This window comes from Trachemys scripta, chromosome 4 (genome assembly GCF_013100865.1).
Source record: "Trachemys scripta elegans isolate TJP31775 chromosome 4, CAS_Tse_1.0, whole genome shotgun sequence".
NCBI classification, from domain to species: Eukaryota; Metazoa; Chordata; order Testudines; family Emydidae; genus Trachemys; species Trachemys scripta.
Genome location: NC_048301.1, coordinates 48,761,999 through 48,784,156, shown reverse-complemented (window position 1 = coordinate 48,784,156; position 22,158 = coordinate 48,761,999). Strand labels below are relative to the sequence as shown.

At 46.5% G+C, this 22,158-nt stretch overlaps 1 protein-coding gene across 5 annotated transcripts in view; it reads left to right on the top strand.

The window, feature by feature from the left end:
• NUBPL (nucleotide binding protein like) overlaps positions 1-22,158 on the top strand; it is a 148,291-nt gene that overhangs the window by 91,864 nt on the left and 34,269 nt on the right. For all 5 annotated transcript variants that reach the window (XM_034768689.1, XM_034768688.1, XM_034768690.1 and 2 more), the window contains one exon: positions 7,344-7,429. In XM_034768689.1, coding sequence (XP_034624580.1) covers positions 7,344-7,429 — 86 coding nt within the window. The remainder of the gene's footprint in view (positions 1-7,343; positions 7,430-22,158) is intronic.

Here is a 22,158-nt window from a genome sequence, read left to right as displayed (position 1 = left end):
TATAGAGCCAGCCCTGGAGCAGGGAAAGAACTACATTTCCCAGCATTCCCTTGGCCGCTAGTAACAGGAAAGGGAGGGGGAAGGAGTATGGAACTGAAACCTTCAGCTTGCTGTGAATGGTAGGGACAGAGCCAGCTTTAGGTTTTTTGCCGCCCCCACCCCAGCCCTGGGCTCCCCCGTCACCCCTGTGTTGCCCCAGCCCTGACTCCAGCCGCGGCAGCTCTGCTCCTCCCCGACTCTTCGGCTCTGTTTAAGAGCCGGGCTGCCCGAGCGCTACCGGCTTTGGGCAGCCCCCGTGCCTCCAGACCCTGTGCCCCCAGCCGGGCACTTCCCCGCCCGGGTTCCGGCGGCGCAGGGTCCGGAGGCACGGGGGCTGCCCGAAGCCGGTAGCGCTCGGGCAGCCCGGCTCTTAAACAGAGCCGAAGAGTCGGGGAGGAGCAGAGCTGCCGCGGCTGGAGTCAGGGCTGGGGCAACACAGGGGTGACGGGGGAGCCCAGGGCTGGGGTGGGGGCGGCAAAAAACCTAAAGCTGGCTCTGTCCCTACCATTCACAGCAAGCTGAAGGTTTCAGTTCCATACTCCTTCCCCCTCCCTTTCCTGTTACTAGCGGCCAAGGGAATGCTGGGAAATGTAGTTCTTTCCCTGCTCCAGGGCTGGCTCTATAGGCAGGGAGCTAACCAAGGAACTACAGCTCCCAGGGCCCCCAGTTGGTTCTCGGCTCCCATGCTGGATTCTTGCGCCCCTGCAAATGTGCCGCCCCAAGCAACTGCTTGCTTTTCTGGTGCCTAGAGCCGGCCCTGATAATTCATATACTAATTTTTTTTTTCTGTTGTCAGATATAGCGCAGCTGGTGGTTGAAGAATGCAGATAATTACCCAGGGTTATCTAATTTTTGGACACACTTAGTATTTCAGTGTGAGTCTTCCGTCCACAGAAGACATTATAAATATAATTTGTATCTCCAAATATAGTACAGGTTAATGCATGAATGGCTCAGAACTTTTTCAATATAGATTTAAATGTTAGTATCTCTTTGACAGTGCACACAGATTGATTTAACACATATTTCAGGGACTGGTTGAAGTGATTATATATTCAGTCAGACTTCTATGAACTTTTTTAGTCCTGGAAAATAGTATCTAAGTATTGGAAAGAGCAGCACAATATATTGTATTTACTATCCGAGGTTCTCTCTGGGCTTTGCCAACAGAGGCATAAATATGTGATAAGTACTAGATCAGCTATGATGACTACATTTGTAGACCAAGTATTATGAATAGGAAGATAAAACAAGGGGTTGGTCTGACAGTTACAAAAGGTGAGAGACACCCATATGATTAATGGTACTGTATCCTCTTCTCTAGTTATTTTCTCAGAGGGTGACAAAATAAATGCTTTAAAACATACTGAGTATAGGATGGTGTTTGGAGGTAACTAAAGCTGAATCTTAGTGCTGTGTTGTCTTTTACAAATAAAACATATGCTCTTCTGTGGAAATTAGACCTCCTTCACCACATTTTCATCCCTTGGCTTGAAAGTCTCCCAGAAGTGGTGCTTTTTTTTTTTAAAGGACGATTGTCCATCAAAAGGGAACATTCAGATTTTGATTTAATCTGTAGATAATCAGGCAAGTGAGCATTCAAGGCTGTATGATTGGTGGAGTGTGACAGGGCAGAAAGAGGCAAGAGCTGATAACTCGGTAAAGGGAAAAGTATGCAGAGCCTCCGAGGCAGTGACTATTTTGATTTAGATAATAAAAAAGATGCTTGTATAAAGGCTCTGGATGCCCTAACACTTAATTAATATCACAACATAATCCCCACAGTATAAAAATGGTCATTCAGACAGGAACTCAACCAGTTAGCCTTCTACAGAAAAAAAGCTCCTTTCTTCCACATTATCATTTCAGAAACATACTCTCAGCCATCTCCAAAAATCCTGCCAAACAGATGTCTTTTGTGTTTGTTTGCCCATAATGTCACCAAATTTGGACTATTTTGGACCAAGGGTGAGCAAGTTCCAGAGTCTAGGAGACCTCACAGTAAATGCCCTGCTAGCAGCCCCCTTTCCTTTAACAAGAAGGGATCCACCTTGAGAGCCTCTGCGGATTGTTGCTGTGGCAGTATGGAATGGGGGAGTGGCAGTCTCTCAAGCAGGCAGTTCTGAGGCTGTTAAGGGCTTTATAGGTCATAGTTAACACCTTAAACTCTACTTTGAAACCAGTAGGCAACTAGCATGGATCCCACAGTACTGTTGTCCTGTGCTCCCAGCATGTTGTCCCCACTCAGTAAGCAAGCTGCTGTATTCTACATCAGCTTCAGCCTCTGAATGTATTGAGGCTTTGTGCCATGCAGAAGGCATTGCAGTAGTCTAATTTTGAAGTAACAGGCCTCAGGAAATGTTGTTAAGATCTGCATCCAAAAGGAAAGCTGATGTTAAAAAGTGGACTGGGTTACTGCTGTACCATTATCATCCAGCAGCAGCTTGGGATTTAGAACTGCCCCTAATTTGTAAACCCTGGTAACTAATGGTGAATGCACCCCCTCAATTAAAGGGACTGCTGCTTTCCCCAACCCACTACCTTCACCTCAATCTGGTATGGGTTGAGCTTCAGACAACTCACTCTCCTCCATGACCCAATCTCAACTAGATATTGGCTGAGGTGTGGAACTGCAGTCAGAATTGGATGAGATGGAGACCTACACCTGGGTGCCATCAACATACAGAAAACACTGCTCCCTATGCCTTCTTCGACAGTTCCATATATATGTTGAACAGGAGGATTGACAGAATTGTACTCTGTGGCACCAGACATCTAAGAGCTCTTCAGGAATAGGAGCAAATGATAGCTATTATCCACAGAGATCTCTCCAAGAGAAAAGCATGAAGATACTGAATGGAAGCCCTGTTCATTCCCACCGGGGCCCTCAGGTGAGTTAAAAACACTTCATGATCAATAGTATCAAAGGCATCTTGTAGACCTAATAATATGGGTATGGACACCTGATCTTCATCCACCACCAGTCGATGCAGTCCCTGTGTCCTGACCAGGTCTATACTCAGCCTGACAATAGTTAAGGAGACCAAAGGAATCTAGGTAATGTGAGAATTCTTACTACAGACTTCTCTCCACAATCTTACCCAAAAAGGGAATATGTGATTCTGGCCAAGAATTAACTAGAGTGTCAATATCAAACAATGACTTTTTGGGCAAAGTCAAAACTAATAATAAAACACTGGTGCTTCCTTCAAAGCAACAGGCAGACTGCCCTCCAACAGAAGTATCGACAGTCTCCACAAGTCAAGGATCAAGAACTTTTCCATTAGCCTTCAGAAAACAGGAAGGACATGCATCCAAAGTACAGGTTGTGGGACTGAGTTTTCTCCACACCTCCCGTACCTCAGTGAGCATCACCAGCTGAAACTCTAGCACAGAAAATAAGGCCCTTGGTTCCTTCCAGACCTTGCTCTGTCACCACAGAATCAGACAGCTCATCCCTAATCTGATCAAATTTATCTGAAAAATAACAAGACATTTCATCACAATGAGAGGAGCTCAAAGCAGTTAGAGTGGAGACAGTACAGATTCCCCAGTCTATCTACAATCTGGAAATCTTGTCTAAAAGAATCTTGTTCTTTTAGTGGAAAAGAGGGATTCAAAGCTGGAGGAATGTGTGAGACATGGTCAGATCAAGCTGTCTGTCATTGCACTAAGGTCTGCATGTGACTCTGTAATGGGGGCACTCACTTCTTGAGCGCCTCCTGCTGATGCATGCAGTACTGCAGGCCTTTCACATGCTTGGCGCCCCTTATAGATTGTTGAGCTCACTTGGCAGGTCTTCAGTGTCCCAGTCACAGTCAAAATGAACGCTTTCTGGGGTAGCAAAAGAGTTCTTACTAGGGCCTTCAGTCCTTTAAATTATATCCTTCGCTTGGGTTTCCCAATAAACTTTGTCCCACGTCTGGGGTTTATACCACTTTGCTGGTTGGGAGAACCCTGAGTAGTGGGCTGAGATGCTGTAAACAGTAGCCTCATACTGCTTACTTCAATCTTCTGCTGTTATTTCCTTGGCCTCTTCCCACCTGGTCCCTTTATCTTAGGTCCTCTCTCAGCTTAGGCAAATGCAGCCAGAAACAAACTCTGGTTATCCCTTTAGACCAGAAAAATTGTGTGTAGATCACATCTTTATCCTGAGACGATTGATTGAGAAAGGGCTCTCCTATGATAGAAAGTTAGTCTTGAAATTCATAGATTTCACGAAGGCTTTTGAATGCATTCATAGAGAGTTGCTGAGGAAGATCTTGCAACAAAAGAGTTTCCTAGCAAGTGTTGCTGATCAAGATGCTTTATGAAGGTCAAAATGCTGTGTGAGAGAGAGAAAGACAGAGGCCAATTGGTTTGATATCCTCACTGGAGTGCGGCATTTTAGTACCCTTTCTTTACTGCATTATGATAGAGCAACATCAAAGGAAGATACAGGAGCTATGTGGAGTAGAAGAAAACTTTAAGCTCTTGAATTTGCTTATGACATGTTGGACATGGATTATGATGCCATGAAAATGATAACTACCAATGTTAAAAGTAAGGGTGCTAAAGTAGGATTAAGAATAAGCCAAAAGAAAATGCAAGTCATGATTGTTGAAAGAGGAGTCAGCATTGATGGTGCTTATGTGATTGATAGTGAAGACTACAGGATTAATAGTGATTTTGTATATCTTGGAAGCACAGTTAGTGTTGAGTGCCAACTCTGTAAGGAGGTGTAAGCAAAAATTGTGAAGATAAGTAGAGCTTTTTTGTGACTGGCAAATATTTGGAAAAACAGGGAGACTCACACAAGAACAGGGGTGAAAGTAACTTATAGGACTTAACGGTACGCTGGAGTCCTGAGCGGGGCGTGGCTTCAACCGGAAGAGGCGGGGCCTAAACTGGAAGAGGTGGGGCCTTTCAAGATTTAAAGGCCCTGGGGCTCCGGCTGTGGCTGGGAGCCCCAGAGCCGTTAAATCACCCCGGAGCTACCAGCTGCAGAGGCAGCTGGGAGCTCCAGTGGTGCTTTAAAGGGCCTGGGGATCCCCGCAGCGGCCGGAGCTCCGTGCCCTTTAAATCCCTGTCCGAGCCCAGCTGCCAGAGCTCCAGCAGTGCTTTAAATGGCTCTGGGCTCCCCGCAGCAGCTGGAGCCCTGGGCCCATTAAATCACCGCCGCAGAAGCTGGTCCAGTCCGGCACGGCGCACTGGCTCTTGCCGGTACGCTGTACCGGCTTACTTTCACCTCTGCACAAGAACCAAAATAAAATGGTACAATGTTATTATGATACCAGTATTGTTATATGCTTTTGAAACTGGACAAACAGCAGAAGCCCATAACAGGAAACCTGATGTATTCCAACATAGATGCTTGCTGAGAATACTTGGTGTCCATTGGTGGAATAAATAGTAACTAATGCTGATGTAAAGACAATGATTTGAGAAAGAAGGCTGAAGTGGTTTGGGCATATTGTACAGATGTAAAAAAAACACCTTATTTTTAGACAAACCCATGACACATTATCACTTGGTGGAAGATGAAAAAGAGGAGGAGAACATGACATCATAAAACCATTGAGAAAGATGTCTTTGTCATGGAAGTAGACTACAATGGAGCAAGAAACATGGCACTAGACGGAGATGGAAACACAGGTTGCCTCATGTGTGACAAGGCATGAAAGCATCTAATATAATTTTCCCCATTAGGAATATACTGTTTTTGTTATCTATAACAAGGACAATTTTAGTTTCTTCATTTGATTACACAGTAATTGTTTTTTTCCCTATGTATGCCTTTAAATTAATTTTTATTGGAATATTTGAATATAAAAAGCTTATTATGTAAATTTTCACAAAGAGTGTAAATAAATTACATATGAAGTGTTGATCTGTTTCCACACCACAGAGTTGGAATGAGGAGAGGATCTTTTTAATTTGTTTTTTAATTGAAAACATTTTATTAATATCTGTACATATAAAATATATTTGTGAATATGCAATAATACTTTAGAAGATAAAATTCTGAGAGCGAATAGAAAAAAATGGGAATTATTGGAGAACAGTAGCATCACAGTACAATAGGGAAATTATATTTGTTTAGCAAATTGCATATAGTTTTCAGCACATAGTGTTACTCTGCCTCTCTTAGATCATTTTGTATGTGTAGAATTGTAACTTTTAATTGTTTTAAATGTGAAGTCTGGCATATTTTTCCTGTGGTTGTAGGTCAATATGATTATATAAATGATTGTGGTAAAAAATATTTGAGAGACTTGATGCTATTTATGAAACTAGAGCTAAACAATTCCCCCAAACTGTGATCTTTCACACTACATTCTTTTTTCGGAATAGGAAAATCATGAGGACATTCTTAATCCAGACTTTCATAGTGTAGTGCTTCTTACCCAAAAGCATTTGTGGGATGCAGGAGTTACTGTTAGAAGTGAATGCAAAAGTGTTGTTCACATCATTATTTCAGAATGTATTAATCCGGGAACATTATAGCATAGTAACCAGCAGCCTTGATATCAACTTTTGTAAAATGCTTTAATTTGTACTCAGAGGCAAATCCTATTGCTAGGCTGTAGTGGGTATTTATATATTGAATAGTAATGGAAACACTAGCTATCAGTAGGCAAGTAGCCTGGAGACAGATCTTGAGTAGCCTAAACTCCTGCCTGAGCAGTGAGTCACTCTTTTCCCCTTTCAAACCTAAAAGCCAAAGCATACAAATTCTTACTCATGCAAGTAGTGTTGTACACATAAGAAATCCTAAAGCACTCAAAGGAACTATTCCTAGTGTAGAGGTTGCAGGCTCATGACCATAGATCACTTGTATTAATTGGCATAACCCTGCCACAAAGACAGTGGGCTGGTCACAGGGTGTCTGCCTTATTACTTGAAGATAGGCTATTGTTACTGTTAATCCAAAGGTTCTCGAATTTTTTCATACAATGGACCACATTTTTATGAACATATTGTCTCATGGAGCATCTCTTTTCCCTTCCGTGATTGCATGGGCCACTCCCTTTCCCTCCCAACAATATAGCAACTACAACAATTGTTTACATAGAAAAATAATATTTGAAAGAATATAATGTTTTTTAACTCTCTGTACCATAATTTGGGAACCTTTCATTCTGGTCACTTTATAATCTAAAACTAAACTCTTCAGGATCATTTTTATTTTATTTTTTTTGCGTATATTTTAAGTAGATAAAGAAGCAACTTTTTCTTCAGTGAAGTAAAATACTCCAAAATAAGTTTGGTAGTATAATTTAGAGTATAAGTTTTAAACCTAATTTTATGTTTTCTGTTCCCAGGGGCAGTGATTGTTTCCACTCCACAAGACATTGCTTTACTGGATGCACGCAAAGGAGCTGAGATGTTTCGAAAAGTCCATGTGCCTGTAAGCATTTAGAAAGAAATATATTGAATTCTTCCAAAAAGTGAAACATTTCTAAATTGTGGAGACAGGTGAATTTTTTAAATGAACTACTGAATTTCACAAATTCTGTTTCGGTAAAACACTTAAAAACTAGTATATTTCTCTAGCCTGTGATATAAAGGCAGAAGCCTGCTTGCTTGCTTTAACAGGATGATGGAAAGAATCTGTTTTAGAATTTAATTGAGATCATGATACCACTTGATGTTCTAAAATAAAATGACCTTATAGTCCCAAATCGACTGGATTATAAATCAGCCTTCTGTCTATGTTACATATCCTGACCAACTTGATTGCCTTCTAAGATGAGATAACTGGCTCTGTGGATATGGGGAAAGCAGTGGACATGACTTTAGCAAAGTTTTTGATACGGTCTCCAACAGTATTCTTGCCAGCAAGTTAAAGAAGTATGGACTGGATGAATGGACTGTAAGGCGGATAGAAAGCTGGCTAGATTGTCAGGCTCAACAGGTAGTGATCAATGGCTTGATGCCTAGTTGGCAGCCGGTATCAAGCAGAGTGCCGCAGGGGTCAATCCTGGGGCTGGTTTTGTTCAACATCTTCATTAATGATCTGGATGACGGGATGGATTGCACCCTCAGCAAGTTCATGGATGACACTAAGCTGGGGGGAGAGGTAGATATGCTGGAGGGTAGGGACCTAGACAAATTAGAGGATTGGGCCAAAAGAAATCTAGTGAGGTTCAACAAGGACAAGTGCAGAGTCCTGCACTTAGGATTGAAGAATCCCATGCACTGTTACAGGCTGGGGACCAACTGGCTAAGCGGCAGTTCTGAAGAAAAGGACCTGGGGATTACAGTGACGAGAAGCTGGATATGAGTCAACAATGTGCCCTTGTTGCCAAGAAAGATAATGGCATATTGGGCTGCATAAGTAGGAGCGTTGCCAGCAGATCGAGGGAAGTGATTATTCCCCTCTATTCGGCATTGGTGAGGCCACAACTGGAGTATTGTGTCCCCTTTGGGGCCCCTCACTACAGAAAGGATGTGGACAAATTGGAGAGAGTCCAGTGGAGGGCAACGAAAATGATTAGGGGGCTGGGGCACATGATTTATGAGGAGAGGCTGAGGGAACTGGGCTTATTTAGTCTGAAGAGAAGCGTGGGGGAGGGGTATTTGATAGCAGCCTTCAACTACCTGAAGGGGGTTTCCAAAAAGGATGGAGCTAGGCTGATCTCAGTGGGGGGCAGATGATAGAACAAGGAGCAATGGTCTCAAGTTTCAGTGGGAGAGATCTAGGTTGGATGTTAGGAAACACTATTTCACTAGGAGGGTGGTGAAGCACTGGAATGGGTTACCTAGGGAGGTGGTGGAATCTCCATCCTTACAGGTTTTTAAGACCCGGTTTGACGAAGCCCTGGCTGGGATGATTTAGTTGGTGTTGGTCCTGCTTTGAGCAGGGGTTGGACTAGATGACCTCCTGAGGTCTCTTCCAATCCTAATCTTCTATGATTCATGACTCAGCTTTGCAGCAGGTCACTGTATAGTCCTCCCCTTTCCAGACAGTCTTCTGCTCCAAGATCAGATCCTGTGCCACTTCCCCAGTGTCTGGTAGGGTAACCCAGTCCTGCCCACTACTCCAGGTTCCAGTCCAGGTACCTTCTGTTTAGTAACTATGGTTTGCTTGCTCCAAATAGGTTGTCAGTATTTCCCTGGACTCCTTCTTCTCTCTGTGACTTCTTCCCAGAAACTGTACCCCCCAAACATCTGTCCCTTGTTCCAGGGGAGTGACTGTAGCCCTCTTCCCCTGCAGCCTTCCTCTGGTCTTGGTTTGCAAGTTCAGCCTGCCCCTGCCCAGCTGGGCTTCATCATTAATTAGCCTTCAGTCCCTGGTTCTCCCCCAAGTGCAGCCTATCAGGTTAATTGTCCTAACAGCTTCCTCTGCCTTGTGTGGGGTGGATACCCCATCACAAGCTTGTTACTGCTTGACATGATGAGGATGTCATTTTTGTGGCATGGAGCAGCCTTCAGTCTGCTGTGATCACCTTCAGGCTGGTCCCAAAGTGAAACATGACAAATTCTAGGTCTCTATTAAAAGTCTGTGTTCCCCCAAACATTAGCTGTTCTAAGATTAATATGATAGTTCAGTGTGTACAGTGTTGTTTATTTAATATTTATTTTGCTATTGTGTCCAGAGTCCTCAGTCAGAATACTGTGAGGGCTGATGTACAAACACACATAGGAGGACATGATCCATGCCTCGATTCGTGCCTCAAGGAGTATATACTCTAAGGGATTTTCCACCCAAATGAAGATTTAATAGTGCTTTTTCTGGCACCCATGCTCCTGAGCCAAAGAACAAGTATATTATGAAAAACTAGCTCACCTATTGAAAATCATGTTTTTCTTCTCACCTCTGAAACTCCTTGTTGCACTTGGTGGCTGTCTTGGGTATATAAAGGATGATGAAATTTCTGGTCCTCTTCCTATCGCTCAGCAGAAAATTGCTGAAATCCTGCAGTTTTTTCTAGATGTTTCATTAGGAGATTTTTATGGGTTACTCTGACTTTGTAACTTTCATGGGGAGATGTCTTGTATCCATTAATTAAATAGTTTTTACACTGGATCAAAGATAATCCATCATCAATGTCTTTGTACTGAACTGTTGAAACACAAGTGCCTTGCCTTATTTATTATCATTATTTTTACCACTACTGCTTCTCTCACAGTGGCACCCAAGATGTTTTCAAAGGGACACTATTAAGGGCCCAAAAGCAAGCTATTCCGCTGGGTAGGAAAGATAGAAAATGTGGCGAAAGACTGCCTTGGCTTAACCACGAGATCTTGCATGATCTAAAAAATAAAAAGGAGTTATATAAAAAATGGAAACTAGGATAAATTACAAAGGATGAATATAGGCAAACAGCACAGGAATGCAGGGGCAAGATTAGAAAGGCAAAGGCACAAAATGAGCTCAAACTAGCTACGGGAATAAAGGGAAACAAGAAGACTTTTTATCAATATATTAGAAGCAAGAGGAAGACCAAAGACAGGGTAGGCCCACTGCTCAGTGAAGAGGGAGAAACAGTAACAGGAAACTTGGAAATGGCAGAGATGCTTAATGACTTCTTTGTTTCGGTCTTCACCGAGAAGGCTGAAGGAATGCCTAGTGAATGCTAATGGGAAGGGGGTAGGTTTAGAAGAGAAAATAAAAAAAGAACAAGTTAAAAATCTCTTAGAAAAGTTAGATGCCTGCAAGTCACCAGGGCCTGATGAAATGCATCTTAGAATACTCAAGGAGCTAACAGAGGAGATATCTGAGCCTCTAGCTATTATCTTTGGAAAATCATGGGAGACGGGAGAGATTCCAGAAGACTGGAAAAGGGCAAACATAGTGCCCATCTACAAAAAGGGAAATAAAAACAACCCAGGAAACTACAGACCAGTTAGTTTAACTTCTGTGCCAGGGAAGATAATGGAGCAAGTAATTAAGGAAATCATCTGCAAACACTTGGAAGGTGGTAAGGTGATAGGGAATAGCCAGCATGGATTTGTAAAGGACAAATCATGTCAAACTAATCTGATAGCTTTCTTTGGTAGGATAATGAGTCTTGTGGATGTGGTATACCTAGGCCTTGGCTACACTTGCAAGTTACAGCGCTGTAAAGCCTCCCCCAGCGCTGTAACTCACTCCCCATCCACACTGGCAGGGCACTTACAGTGCTGTATTTCCCTGGGTACACCGCTGCAGGTACTCCACATCTCTGAGGGTACATCTACACTACAGCGGGGAGTCGATTTAAGATACGCAAATTCAGCTACGTGAATAGCGTAGCTGAATTCGACGTATTACAGCCGACTTACCCCGTTGTGAGGACGGCGGCAAAATCGACTTCTGCCGCTTTTTGTCGGCGGCGCTTACTACCACCTCCGCTGGTGGAGTTAGAGCGCCGATTCGGGGATCGATTGTCGCGTCCCGACGGGACGCGATAAATCGATCCCCGAGAGGTCGATTTCTACCCGCCGATTCAGGCGGGTAGTATAGACCAGGCCTGAGAGGAATAACAGCTGCAGCGGAGTGGCTACGACTCACGGGTGTGAGTGTAAACGCTTACAGCGCTGTACTAATCACCTTGTCAAGTGGCCAATCCTCTCCATTGTTGTGACCGGCTGCAGGAATGCGGAAGTGCCAGTTTCAAAGTTCGTACCACAGAGAAAAGCAAACAATTTGCAGCTTGCTTTGAGTGAGTAAATGAATGAGCAGGGGGCTCGCAGTTCGGAACTTGCAAAATAGAGAGCTGACATGCTCCAAAAAGCACTCTCTCTCCCTCAACACTCCCTGTCACAATCCATCCCCCCCTCCCCCATTTTGAAAAGCATGTTGCAGCCACATGAATGCTGGGATAGCTGCCCATAATGCACTGCTCCCAACACAGCTGCAAATGTTGCAAGTGTGGCCACACCACTGCACTGGCAGCTGTCAGTGTGGACAGACTGCAGCTTTTCCCTACTCAGCTGTACGAAGACAGGTTTACCTCACAGCGCTGTACAGCTGCAAGTGTAGCCAAGGCCCTAGACTTTAGTAAGGCATTTGATATGGTCTCTCATGATATTCTTATCGATAAACTAGGCAAATACAACTTAGATGGGGCTACTATAAGGTGGGTGCATAACTGTCTGGATAACCATACTCAGAGAGTAGTTATTAATGGTTCCCAATCCTGCTGGAAAGGTATAAAAGTAGGGTTCCGCAGGGGTCTGTTTTGGGACTGGCTCTGTTCAATATCTTCATCAACGACTTAGATATTGGCATAGAAAGTACACTTATTAAATTTGCAGATGATACCAAACTGGGAGGGATTGCAACTGCTTTGGAGGATAGGGTCATAATTCAAAATGATCTGGACAAATTGGAGAACTGGTCTGAGGTAAACAGGATGAAGTTTATTAAAGACAAATGCAAAGTGCTCCACTTAAGAAGGAACAATCAGTTCTTCTTCGAGTGATTGTTCATGTCCATTCCAAGCCGGTGTGTGCGCGCCGCGTGCACGCCAGCCGGAAGATTTTACCATAGCAGCGTCCGTAGGGTCGGCTCCGGCGCCCCCTGGAGTGGCGCCTTCATAGTGCTGTATATAGGGGCCAGCCGACCCCCCACTGCCTCAGTTCCTTCTTACCGCCGGTGACGGCTAGCTGGAACTTCTCTTGCTCTCTAACAATCGTGGCAGTGTTCTATAGTTCTTGTACATAGTTATTAGTTAGTGGTTAGTGTTAGATAGGTATCAGTTGGCGGGGTTTCCCCAACATTTCGTCGCCCCGCTGGGGCATGCCCGGGTCCCCAAGGTTCAAACTCTGTCGGGACTGCGGGAAGTTTATGCCGAAAAGTGATCCGCACTCTTCGTGCTTACGGTGCCTCAGCGAGGCCCATCAAAGGGACAGGTGCCCTATCTGCAGGGCTTTTCGCCCTAGGACTCTCAAGGATAGAGACCAGAGACTTAAAGTCCTCCTAATGGAGGTGGCTCTGCGGCCGCAATTGGATCCCGGGCCTTCAGAGCCGGCACCCAGCACTTCATCCTTGGTGCGTAGTACCCCGGCACCGGAGATATGTCGGGAGGCCAAGGGCCCAAAACCCCGGCACCGGAGAGAGTCGGCGCATAAGAAATCGTCTTCGACAAGAGGCCGCTCCCCGTCGCCGGTGCCTGCTAAAAAGAACAGGCCGCGGACCGAACGGTCTCCGCACCGGGACTCTAATGGTCGGGTGCAGTCCATGACTGTTACGGGACAACCCGCGCCGCAGACCCATCCCGCCATTCCGTTGACTCCCGCCCCGGAGAGGGCAGGGTCGAGTCCGGAACGGCATAGGTCCCCGGACATGATGGAGGAGGTCCGCCTCCCATTGACACCTGAGGCGTTCGAGGCCGCCTCAGACCTCTTGAACCTTCCAGTGCCGGCGTCGCCGCACCGGTGCAGACAACCTCCGGCTGCTGCCGGGCCCCAGTATCACTCTAAGGGTAAACCAGCGATGCGCTCACCTCACTCCCCACGCAGCGCCAAGGTAGCGGCACCGGCGCGGGCACCCCCGCCGGCGACTGTGGGTACTGCTCCTCCGATGTCCTCTTATTCGGAGACTTCTGACTCGGAGGCGGACTCCTACCGTTCTAACAGATCGAGGAGCAGATCGTCCTCGCGTAGGAGTGCCCAACCGTATCCGCGACAGTGGCATCAGCAGCAGGACTGGCAACCGCCACAGTAGCCGTTCTGGACGCCATGGGCCTACCATCAGTCGGTGGGTCAGGCGTACGGGCCCCGCTCATGAACCGCTTCTGTCTCCTCAGCGTCTGCTGCACCGCCGTTGATGCCGCCGCCACCGGCACCGCCGTCTGATAGGAGTGTGCCACAAGGCATTACGGCACCCCCAGGTCAAACAACGGCACCGACGGGGGCTTTGCTTCCTTCAGCGCAGGCACCGCCCAGCACTCCTCGGCGCTCGGTGGCGACCCCGGTACCGGCCGCGGTGCCGCATCTTGAGCCCGCACCAGCCACGCAGCAGGAGTACCGTGTGCTGCAGGCCCTTACAGAGGGAGACGTTGTAGATGAAGGGCAGCTACATGGGACGTCTTCCTCCTCCTCTCCGGACGAGGCAGTAGCGGGAACTTCTGCTGCTCCGGCTTTAGAGGATAATAGGCTCCTCCAACAGTTCCTTACTCGAGCGGCCCAGAGCCTCTCGATACAGATGGAACAGATCGAGGTGGACACCGATCCCGTCATTGATATCCTGACCCCGCCAGGTCCATCGAGGGTAGCCCTACCCCTCATAAAATCCATTGCGGACACAACCCGTACCTTGTGGCAAACCCCAGCCTCATTGGCCCCTACAGCCAAAAGGACTGAGAGGCGGTATTTTGTCCCTACCAAGGGCTATGAACATCTTTACACGCACCCCCCGCCTGACTCCCTAGTGGTGGATGCGGCCAACCAGAGGGAGCGTCAAGGATTTCAGGGATCCACACCTAAAAGTAGAGAGGCTAAGAAGCTGGATCTCTTTGGACGCAAGGTCTATTCAACGGGGGGCCTACAGTTGCGTATTGCCAATCAGCAGGCAATAGGGAGCCGGTATGGACACAATACGTGCTCGGCTTTGTTTAGGTTTACGAACCTCCTCCCGCAGGATTCAAGAACCAAGTTCTCGGCCCTTGTCGAGGAGGGCAGATTAATTACTCGTGCCTCACTTCAGGCAGCCTTGGACGCAGCCAATTCGGCCTCACGCACGTTGGCTACTGGCCTCGTCATGAGGCGCGGAGCCTGGCTTCAAGTTTCCGGCCTTCCTCATGAAGTCCAACAGACTATACAGGACTTACCCTTTGAAGGGCCCACACTTTTCTCAGAAAAGACGGACAAACGGCTCCATAGCCTAAAGGATTCATGGACCACCCTCCGTTCTTTAGGCTTACACACCCCGGTTACTCAGCGTAGGCAGTTTAGGCCTCTGCAGGCCCCGCGTCCGTATCAACCTCAAAATGAGGTGATGCCGGGCGCAGAAGACCGCAGACGGGCAGGAGGAGGCAACAACAACAGCCCTTCGGCCAGTCTTCTACCCAACCAAGGCCTCCGCAGGGGCCTAGGCCACCGTTTTGAGGGTTTGGTCGAGGACGGCCTACCGGACACATCTCTGGATCCTCCCAACCTCACCTTTTCATCACGTCTGTCCCCCTTCTATCGTGCGTGGGCCTGGATCACGTCAGACGCTTGGGTGCTTCGCACTGTAGAGGAGGGATATTCTATCCAGTTTTCCTCCCTCCCGCCCCATCAGCCCCTCTCCCCGTCCCTCTTCAGGGACCCCTCTCACGAGCAACTTCTCCGTCAAGAAGTTCAGTCCCTCCTTACAGCAGGGGCAGTGGAGGTGGTGCCTCGAAATCTTTGGGGCAAGGGCTTATTCTTGCTATTTCCTAATACCGAAAGTGAAAGAGGACCTCAGACCTATTCTGGACTTGTGACGCCTCAACAAGTTTGTCAAGAAGCTCAAGTTCCGCATGGTCTCCCTCTCCTCCATCATTCCCTCCCTGGATCCAGGAGACTGGTATGCCGCCCTCGACTTACAGGATGCATACTTCCATATCGCAATAATCCCTCGCCACAGGCGTTACCTCAGGTTTCTCGCCGGCAACGTTCATCTACAGTTCACGGTTCTACCCTTCGGCCTATCAGCAGCCCCAAGGGTCTTTACAAAGTGCATGGCAGTCGTGGCAGCCTTCCTCCGCAGGCAAGGGATCCAGGTATTCCCTTACCTGGATGATTGGCTCATCAAGGGCAGGACCAAGGCACTCGTGGAGGTTCAGGTGGTCTTCATCAGGCACACCTTCAGCTCCCTCGGCCTCTTAATCAACGAGGCCAAGTCCACTCTTTCTCCAACACAAAGAATCGAGTTCATAGGAGCACTTCTGGACTCGACACAAGCCAGAGCATATCTCCCAGAGGCCAGGTTCCAAACTTTGTCCAACATCATTCTCGGCTTCCAAAGTTACCCTACCACCACAGTAAGAAGCTGCCTCAAACTGCTATGGCAGCATGTACCTATATCGTCAGACACGCCAGGCTCAGACTGCGCCCTCTCCAATCTTGGTTGGCAGGAGTTTATCGGCTAGTCAGGGACTCCCTAGACTCAGTGGTGACGTTACCTCGTCCGGTGTTGGACTCCCTCCAATGGTGGCTCGACCCACGGGTGGTCTGCGCGGGGGTCCCTTTCCTCGAACCAGAGCCCTCCCTGACCCTGGTAACGGACGCGTCGGATCAGGGATGGGGAGCACATCTGGGCCATCTCCGGACTCAAGGTCTTTGGTCGAGGGAGGATCTCTCATTGCACATCAATGTCAGGGAATTACGTGCGGTTCACCTCTCATGCATGGCATTCAAGTCCCAGCTCGCGGGCAAGTGTGTTTCTGTCCTCACAGACAATACTCCAACGATGTTTTATATCAACAAACAGGGTGTTGCTCGCTCCACTCCCCTTTGCCAGGAGGCAATGTAATTCACCTGATAGCATCCTACCTCCCCGGCACGCACAACGCGCTTGCGGACACTCTCAGTCGCTCGTTCCAAAGTCACGAGTGGTCTATCCGCTGGGATGTAGTTCTCTCAATTTTCCGACTTTGGGGTCATCCCCATGTGGACCTGTTTGCTTCCAACGAGAACAGGAAGTGTCGTCAATTCTGCTCCCTCATGGGACGCAGTCAGGGCTCTCTATGAGACGCATTCCTCCTCTCTTGGGCAGACGGGCTTCTCTACGCCTTCCCCCCGATTCCCTTGATTCACAAAGTGATCCTCAAGGTCCGCAGAGATCACGCTCAACTCATCCTCATAGCTCCTGCGTGGCCACGCCAGCATTGGTACACGTCTCTCTTACTCATGTCTACAAGGGTTCCACACACGTTACCGCTACTACCGGACTTGATCATGCAGGATCGCAGTCGCCTCCTTCACCCGAACCTGGAGTCGCTCCACCTTACAGCTTGGATGCTCCGTGGCTAAACCCACGGGAATTACAATGTTCTCATCAGGTCAGACAGGTCCTGTTGGGCAGCAGGAAGCCCTTGACAAGGTCTGCGTATTTGGTCAAATGGAAGCGCTTCTCCCTCTGGGTTACACAACGCAGTCAAGCCCCCTTGCTCGCCCAGATCCCTCTTATCTTGAACTACTTGCTACATCTAAGACACCTGGGACTAACCCTCTCATCGATTCGAGTACACCTCGCTGCAGTCTCCGCATTCCACCCGGGAGAGGGGGGTACCTCAGTCTTTGCAAACCCACTTGTTGGACGTTTCCTTAAAGGTCTTGACAGATTGTTCCCACATATCCGTCAACCTGTCCCTGTTTGGGACCTCAATTTGGTCCTGTCTGTCCTCATGGGGCCTCCATTCGAGCTGCTGGCTACATGCTCGCTGTTATACCTTTCATATAAGGTCGCATTCTTGGTGGCTATCACATCAGCACGGCAAGTATCGGAACTCAGAGCTCTGACATCCGAGCCTCTCTACACCGTCTTCCACAAGGACAAGGTCCAACTCAGACTGCACCCTACGTTCTTACCTAAGGTGGTTTCCCCATTTCACATGGGTCAAGACATTTTTCTCCATGTGTTTTATCCCAAACCGCACTCCTCCGCGAAGGAGCGCAGGCTGCATTCTCTGGATGTTCGCAGGGCTCTCGCGTTCTATATAGAAAGGACGAGACCCTTCAGGAAGTCGACCCAACTTTTCATCGCTGTGGCTGACCGTAAGAAGGGGCTCCCGGTCACGTCACAGAGGATCTCATCCTGGATCAGAACCTGCATCCAGGAGTGCTACAGTCGGGCCAATGTGCCAGCCCCTCCTATCATGGCCCACTCCACAAGAACGCAGGCCTCTTCAGCTGCGTTCCTGGCCCACATCCCAACACAGGAGATTTGTAGAGTGGCCACCTGGTCCTCAATACATACCTTTACGGCTCACTACGCCATTACGCACAGGCTAGGCAGGATGCTGCATTTGGCTGCGCAGTCCTCCAGACTGCAGTGACCTCCGACCCCACCACCTAGACTTGGGCTTGTGAGTCACCTGCTTGGAATGGACATGAACAATCACTCAAAGAAGAAAAAACGGTTACTCACCTTCTCATAACTGTTGTTCTTCGAGATGTGTTGTTCATGTCCATTCCAATACCCACCCTCCTTCCCCTCTGTCGGAGTATCGGCAAGAAGGAACTGAGGCAGTCGGAGGTCGGCTGGCCCCTATATACAGCGCCATGAAGGCGCCACTCCAGGGGGCACCGGAGCCGACCCTACGGACGCTGCTATGGTAAAATCTTCTGGCTGGCGTGCACGCGGCGCACACACACCTGCTTGGAATGGACATGAACAACACATCTCGAAGAACAACAGTTACGAGAAGGTGAGTAACCGTTTTTTCCACACATACAGAATGGGAAGAGACTGTCTAGGAAGGAATATGGCAGAAAGGGATCTAGGGGTTATAGTGGACCACAAGCTAAATATGAGTCAACAGTGTGATGCTGTTGCAAAAAAAAAGCAAACGTGATTCTGGGATGCATTAACAGGTGCGTTGTGAGCAAGACAAGAGAAGTAATTCTTCCGCTCTACTCTGCGCTGGTTAGGCCTCACCTGGAGTATTGTGTCCAGTTCTGGGCACCGCATTTCAAGAAAGATGTGGAGAAATTGGAGAGGGTCCAGAGAAGAGCAACAAGAATGATTAAAGGTCTAGAGAACATGACCTATGAAGGAAGGCTGAAAGAACTGGGTTTGTTTAGTTTGGAAAAGAGAAGACTGAGAGGGGACATGATAGCAGTTTTCAGGTATCTAAAAGGGTGTCATAAGGAGGTGGGAGAAAACTTGTTCATCTTAACCTCTAAGGGTATGTCCAGACTACCCGCCATATCGTCGGGTAGCGATTGATTTATCGGGGATCGATATATCGCGTCTCTTTAAGACGCGATATATCGATCCCCAAATGCGCTCCCCGTCGACTCTGGAACTCCACCGAGTGAGTGGCGGTAGTGGAGTCGACGGGGGAGTCGCGGCCGTCTATCCCGCACCGTGGGGACGGGAGGTAAGTCGGAATAAGATATGTCGACTTCAGCTACGGTATTCCTGTAGCTGAAGTTGCGTATCCCCCCCATCCCAGTGTAGACCAGGCCTAAGGATGGATCAAGAAGCAATGGGCTTAAACTGCAGCAAGGGAGGTTTAGGTTGGACATTAGGAAAAAGTTCCTAACTGTTAGGGTGGTTAAACATTGGAATAAACTGCCTAGGGAGGTTGTGGAATCTCCATCTCTGGAGCTATTTAAGAGTAGGTTAGATAAATGTCTATCGGGGATGGTCTAGACAGTATTTGGTCCAGCCATGCGGGCAGGGGACTGGACTCGATGACCTCTCGAGGTCCCTTCCAGCCCTAGAATCTATGTTCTAAGAACTGTACATGCACATAGGAATACAGTCCCTGCTAAGAAAAACTTACAATCTAAAAGAACTAAAAACAGACAGAGAGAGTTGGCAGGAGATCATATAAGATTGACTGTGTGGTTTTGTAGAACTCTAATATTCAAGAAACCAAATGCCAGGTGACCATGCCAGGCATACTCTTACTCTCCACAAAAGCAATAAATGCAAATCATCAGAAACCTCAAAAGTCTTTTCCTGGTTCCACTCATCTTTCTCCTCTACAAAAGAAGAGGAGCTATTAGATACTGAAGTGGACACTGGAAGAAGAATCTCAGGAGAAAGTATTTCAATCTGATGGATTGGACCAGATACTTCTCAGGGTTATTATTTCTCTTTATATTAAATCATATAAGTCATATAACCAACCATACAAACTCAAGAAAATCAGGAACAAAAACCAGTGAAATAAAAAAAAAAATCGGAGGCAAAGGCCTTGACCAGTTCTTCTCCAGTTCCAGTGATCTTAAATTTCCTTTTCATCTTTCATGCTGGTTTTAGAAAAGCAGTGGTTCAATCATAGTTTTAATTATCTGGCCTCCCGAAAGAGGTCACTGCTAGCTTGCCATCTACAGAGTGGTCCTTTAGAGGCTGTGTCATAGAGGCAAAAAAGAGGTTACTTACCACAGTAACTCTTGTTCTTCAATAGATCCACAGTGAGCCTCTCCCCAGCCTTCTGTTTTGGCGCTTAAGTTCTAAGACTTCTGGAAACGGAGAGGGATTGTAAGAATGTATATGTGGCAAGTATGTATGTATGCACACCTTATTCATCGTATGTTCACCTGTGTTTGGTATGTGTATCTTAACATGATGATCAGGCATGATGTTGATTTGATTTCCCATGTTGTCTATCTTCCCCACACCTCCTCAGCATTTGTGGATGTCGTGAATTACTTTAATCTTTAAGGAAAAAGAACAGTCCAGCATCTTGAAATGTTTGCCTCATTTACTACAAGAAACCAATTACTCATTAGATGTATCATTAAATTTCATTACTGCTAATATCAATCATTCTTCTTCTCTGTGGGGATCTATCCTGGTGCAAATCTATCTTGCTAAGACTTGTTGCTGATTGCTGCAATGGAGCAAATTTTACAAGGTGCTGAGCTCTTTCAACTCCCACTGAGTTCAATACCATGAGAGGCAGCATGATCTAGTGTGTTAGGATCAGGCCTATGAAATGTAAATTAATGTTAAGAGAGAGAACCTAGGAAAGAAGTACAAAAAAAGCATTAAATACAGTAAAACATTACAGTAAATTAAGAAGCTGATTTTAATACAGATCAGTGAAACCAGCTGAGGTCTGTGTCTATTTTTAATTTACCTTATTCTAGCTAGTTACTGTAGCATAAGTGGTGGCACCAATATTTGAGATTACACAAAGTTTGGAGACCTCAGTAATATCTGTAGGGAATGTGGGAAAATTAGACAGGGTATCAGCTTTAACTCTGAATTTCCTGTGTGTCAGTATTCTATGAACCTTTTAATTATAGTCTTATAATGTTTTTCATTGAATTAATTTTTAAATTTAACATTTAAAATGTAAAATCAAAAGCTTAATAAGTTCACAGTGAAAGGACTTGATACTGAATTCTAATGTCTGGACAAAAAAGATAAGCATTATTTAAATATTAACTAGGTAAATAATCAAATAGTGTTTTTCAGAAAACATATGATTAAATTGTGTTTTGGACTTGACACCATAATATGAGTTTCTAAATAACAAAGTATTGCATTCTGGAATATGAAAAATATGTTTCTTTGTGGTCATAAGGAATAAAAGTATGGAAAGAAACATGCAGATACAAATACCTGCTAATTTTAAGCATTAATTAAAAAGGAAAGCATCCTGTACACCTCGTTTTTTTTTGTTTTCTTTTCAATCTTCTCCTTAAAAAGTTTCCTCTGGTGATACACATTTTCTCCATTACCTATTTAGATAACATTCTGTTTTAAAAAGTAGAAATTTCTTTAGTGCCTAATTACTTTTAATAGAAACTGAGACAGAAATGTTGACATTACTGCCTTTACTTGATTTTTAATTCACAGGATATCTTAACAAAGAAAATACATGAATTGGTTCAATAAATGTGAATGTCGTTTGTTGACTGCCGAAATATGTACATCTACATCAACTTTTTAGTAACCAAAATTTCAAAGTATAAAATATCTGTTGCAATTTGTGCTAGAGATGTGTGATGGGGTGTACAAACCCCACACTGTGCAACAAGAGGTTAGGGGATCATTTTGGGCTCAGCCAGCCCTGCCCTGCCACACCTGCAGCAAATGCTCCATTTGCAGGAGGAATAAGCTATTTGGGTGGCTTATTTGACCTGCAGCCCATAGCTCTAGCAGAGCAGAGGGAAGCCTAAAGGCTCTGATACTGCTGCCCAAAGGGGCCCTCCTTGAGGGAAGGGATGACCCACCCCAGAGACAACCAGAGAGGGAAGTATCCTGTGACCTTGGACATTGGTAACTCCCTCTTACTACTTTTGGTTTGGATTTCCCCACTAGGAGAAGGCCTTGGACTGAGCTGACCCCAGAGCGGGAGATGAGAGGAAGACGTGCAGGGAGGACAGCCTTAAGCAGTCTTGGTTGCCAGATTACTGGTAGCCCAAAGAGCCATGTGTAGGAACCCGGTGGAGTTGGAGGGCCCAGGCTCCCCTCCCCACAACCCCTTTGGCAGTCTGGGGTTGTGGCCATGACCACTAGGCCAGGCTCCCCAATCAGACCCTAAGTGAGGACCATTA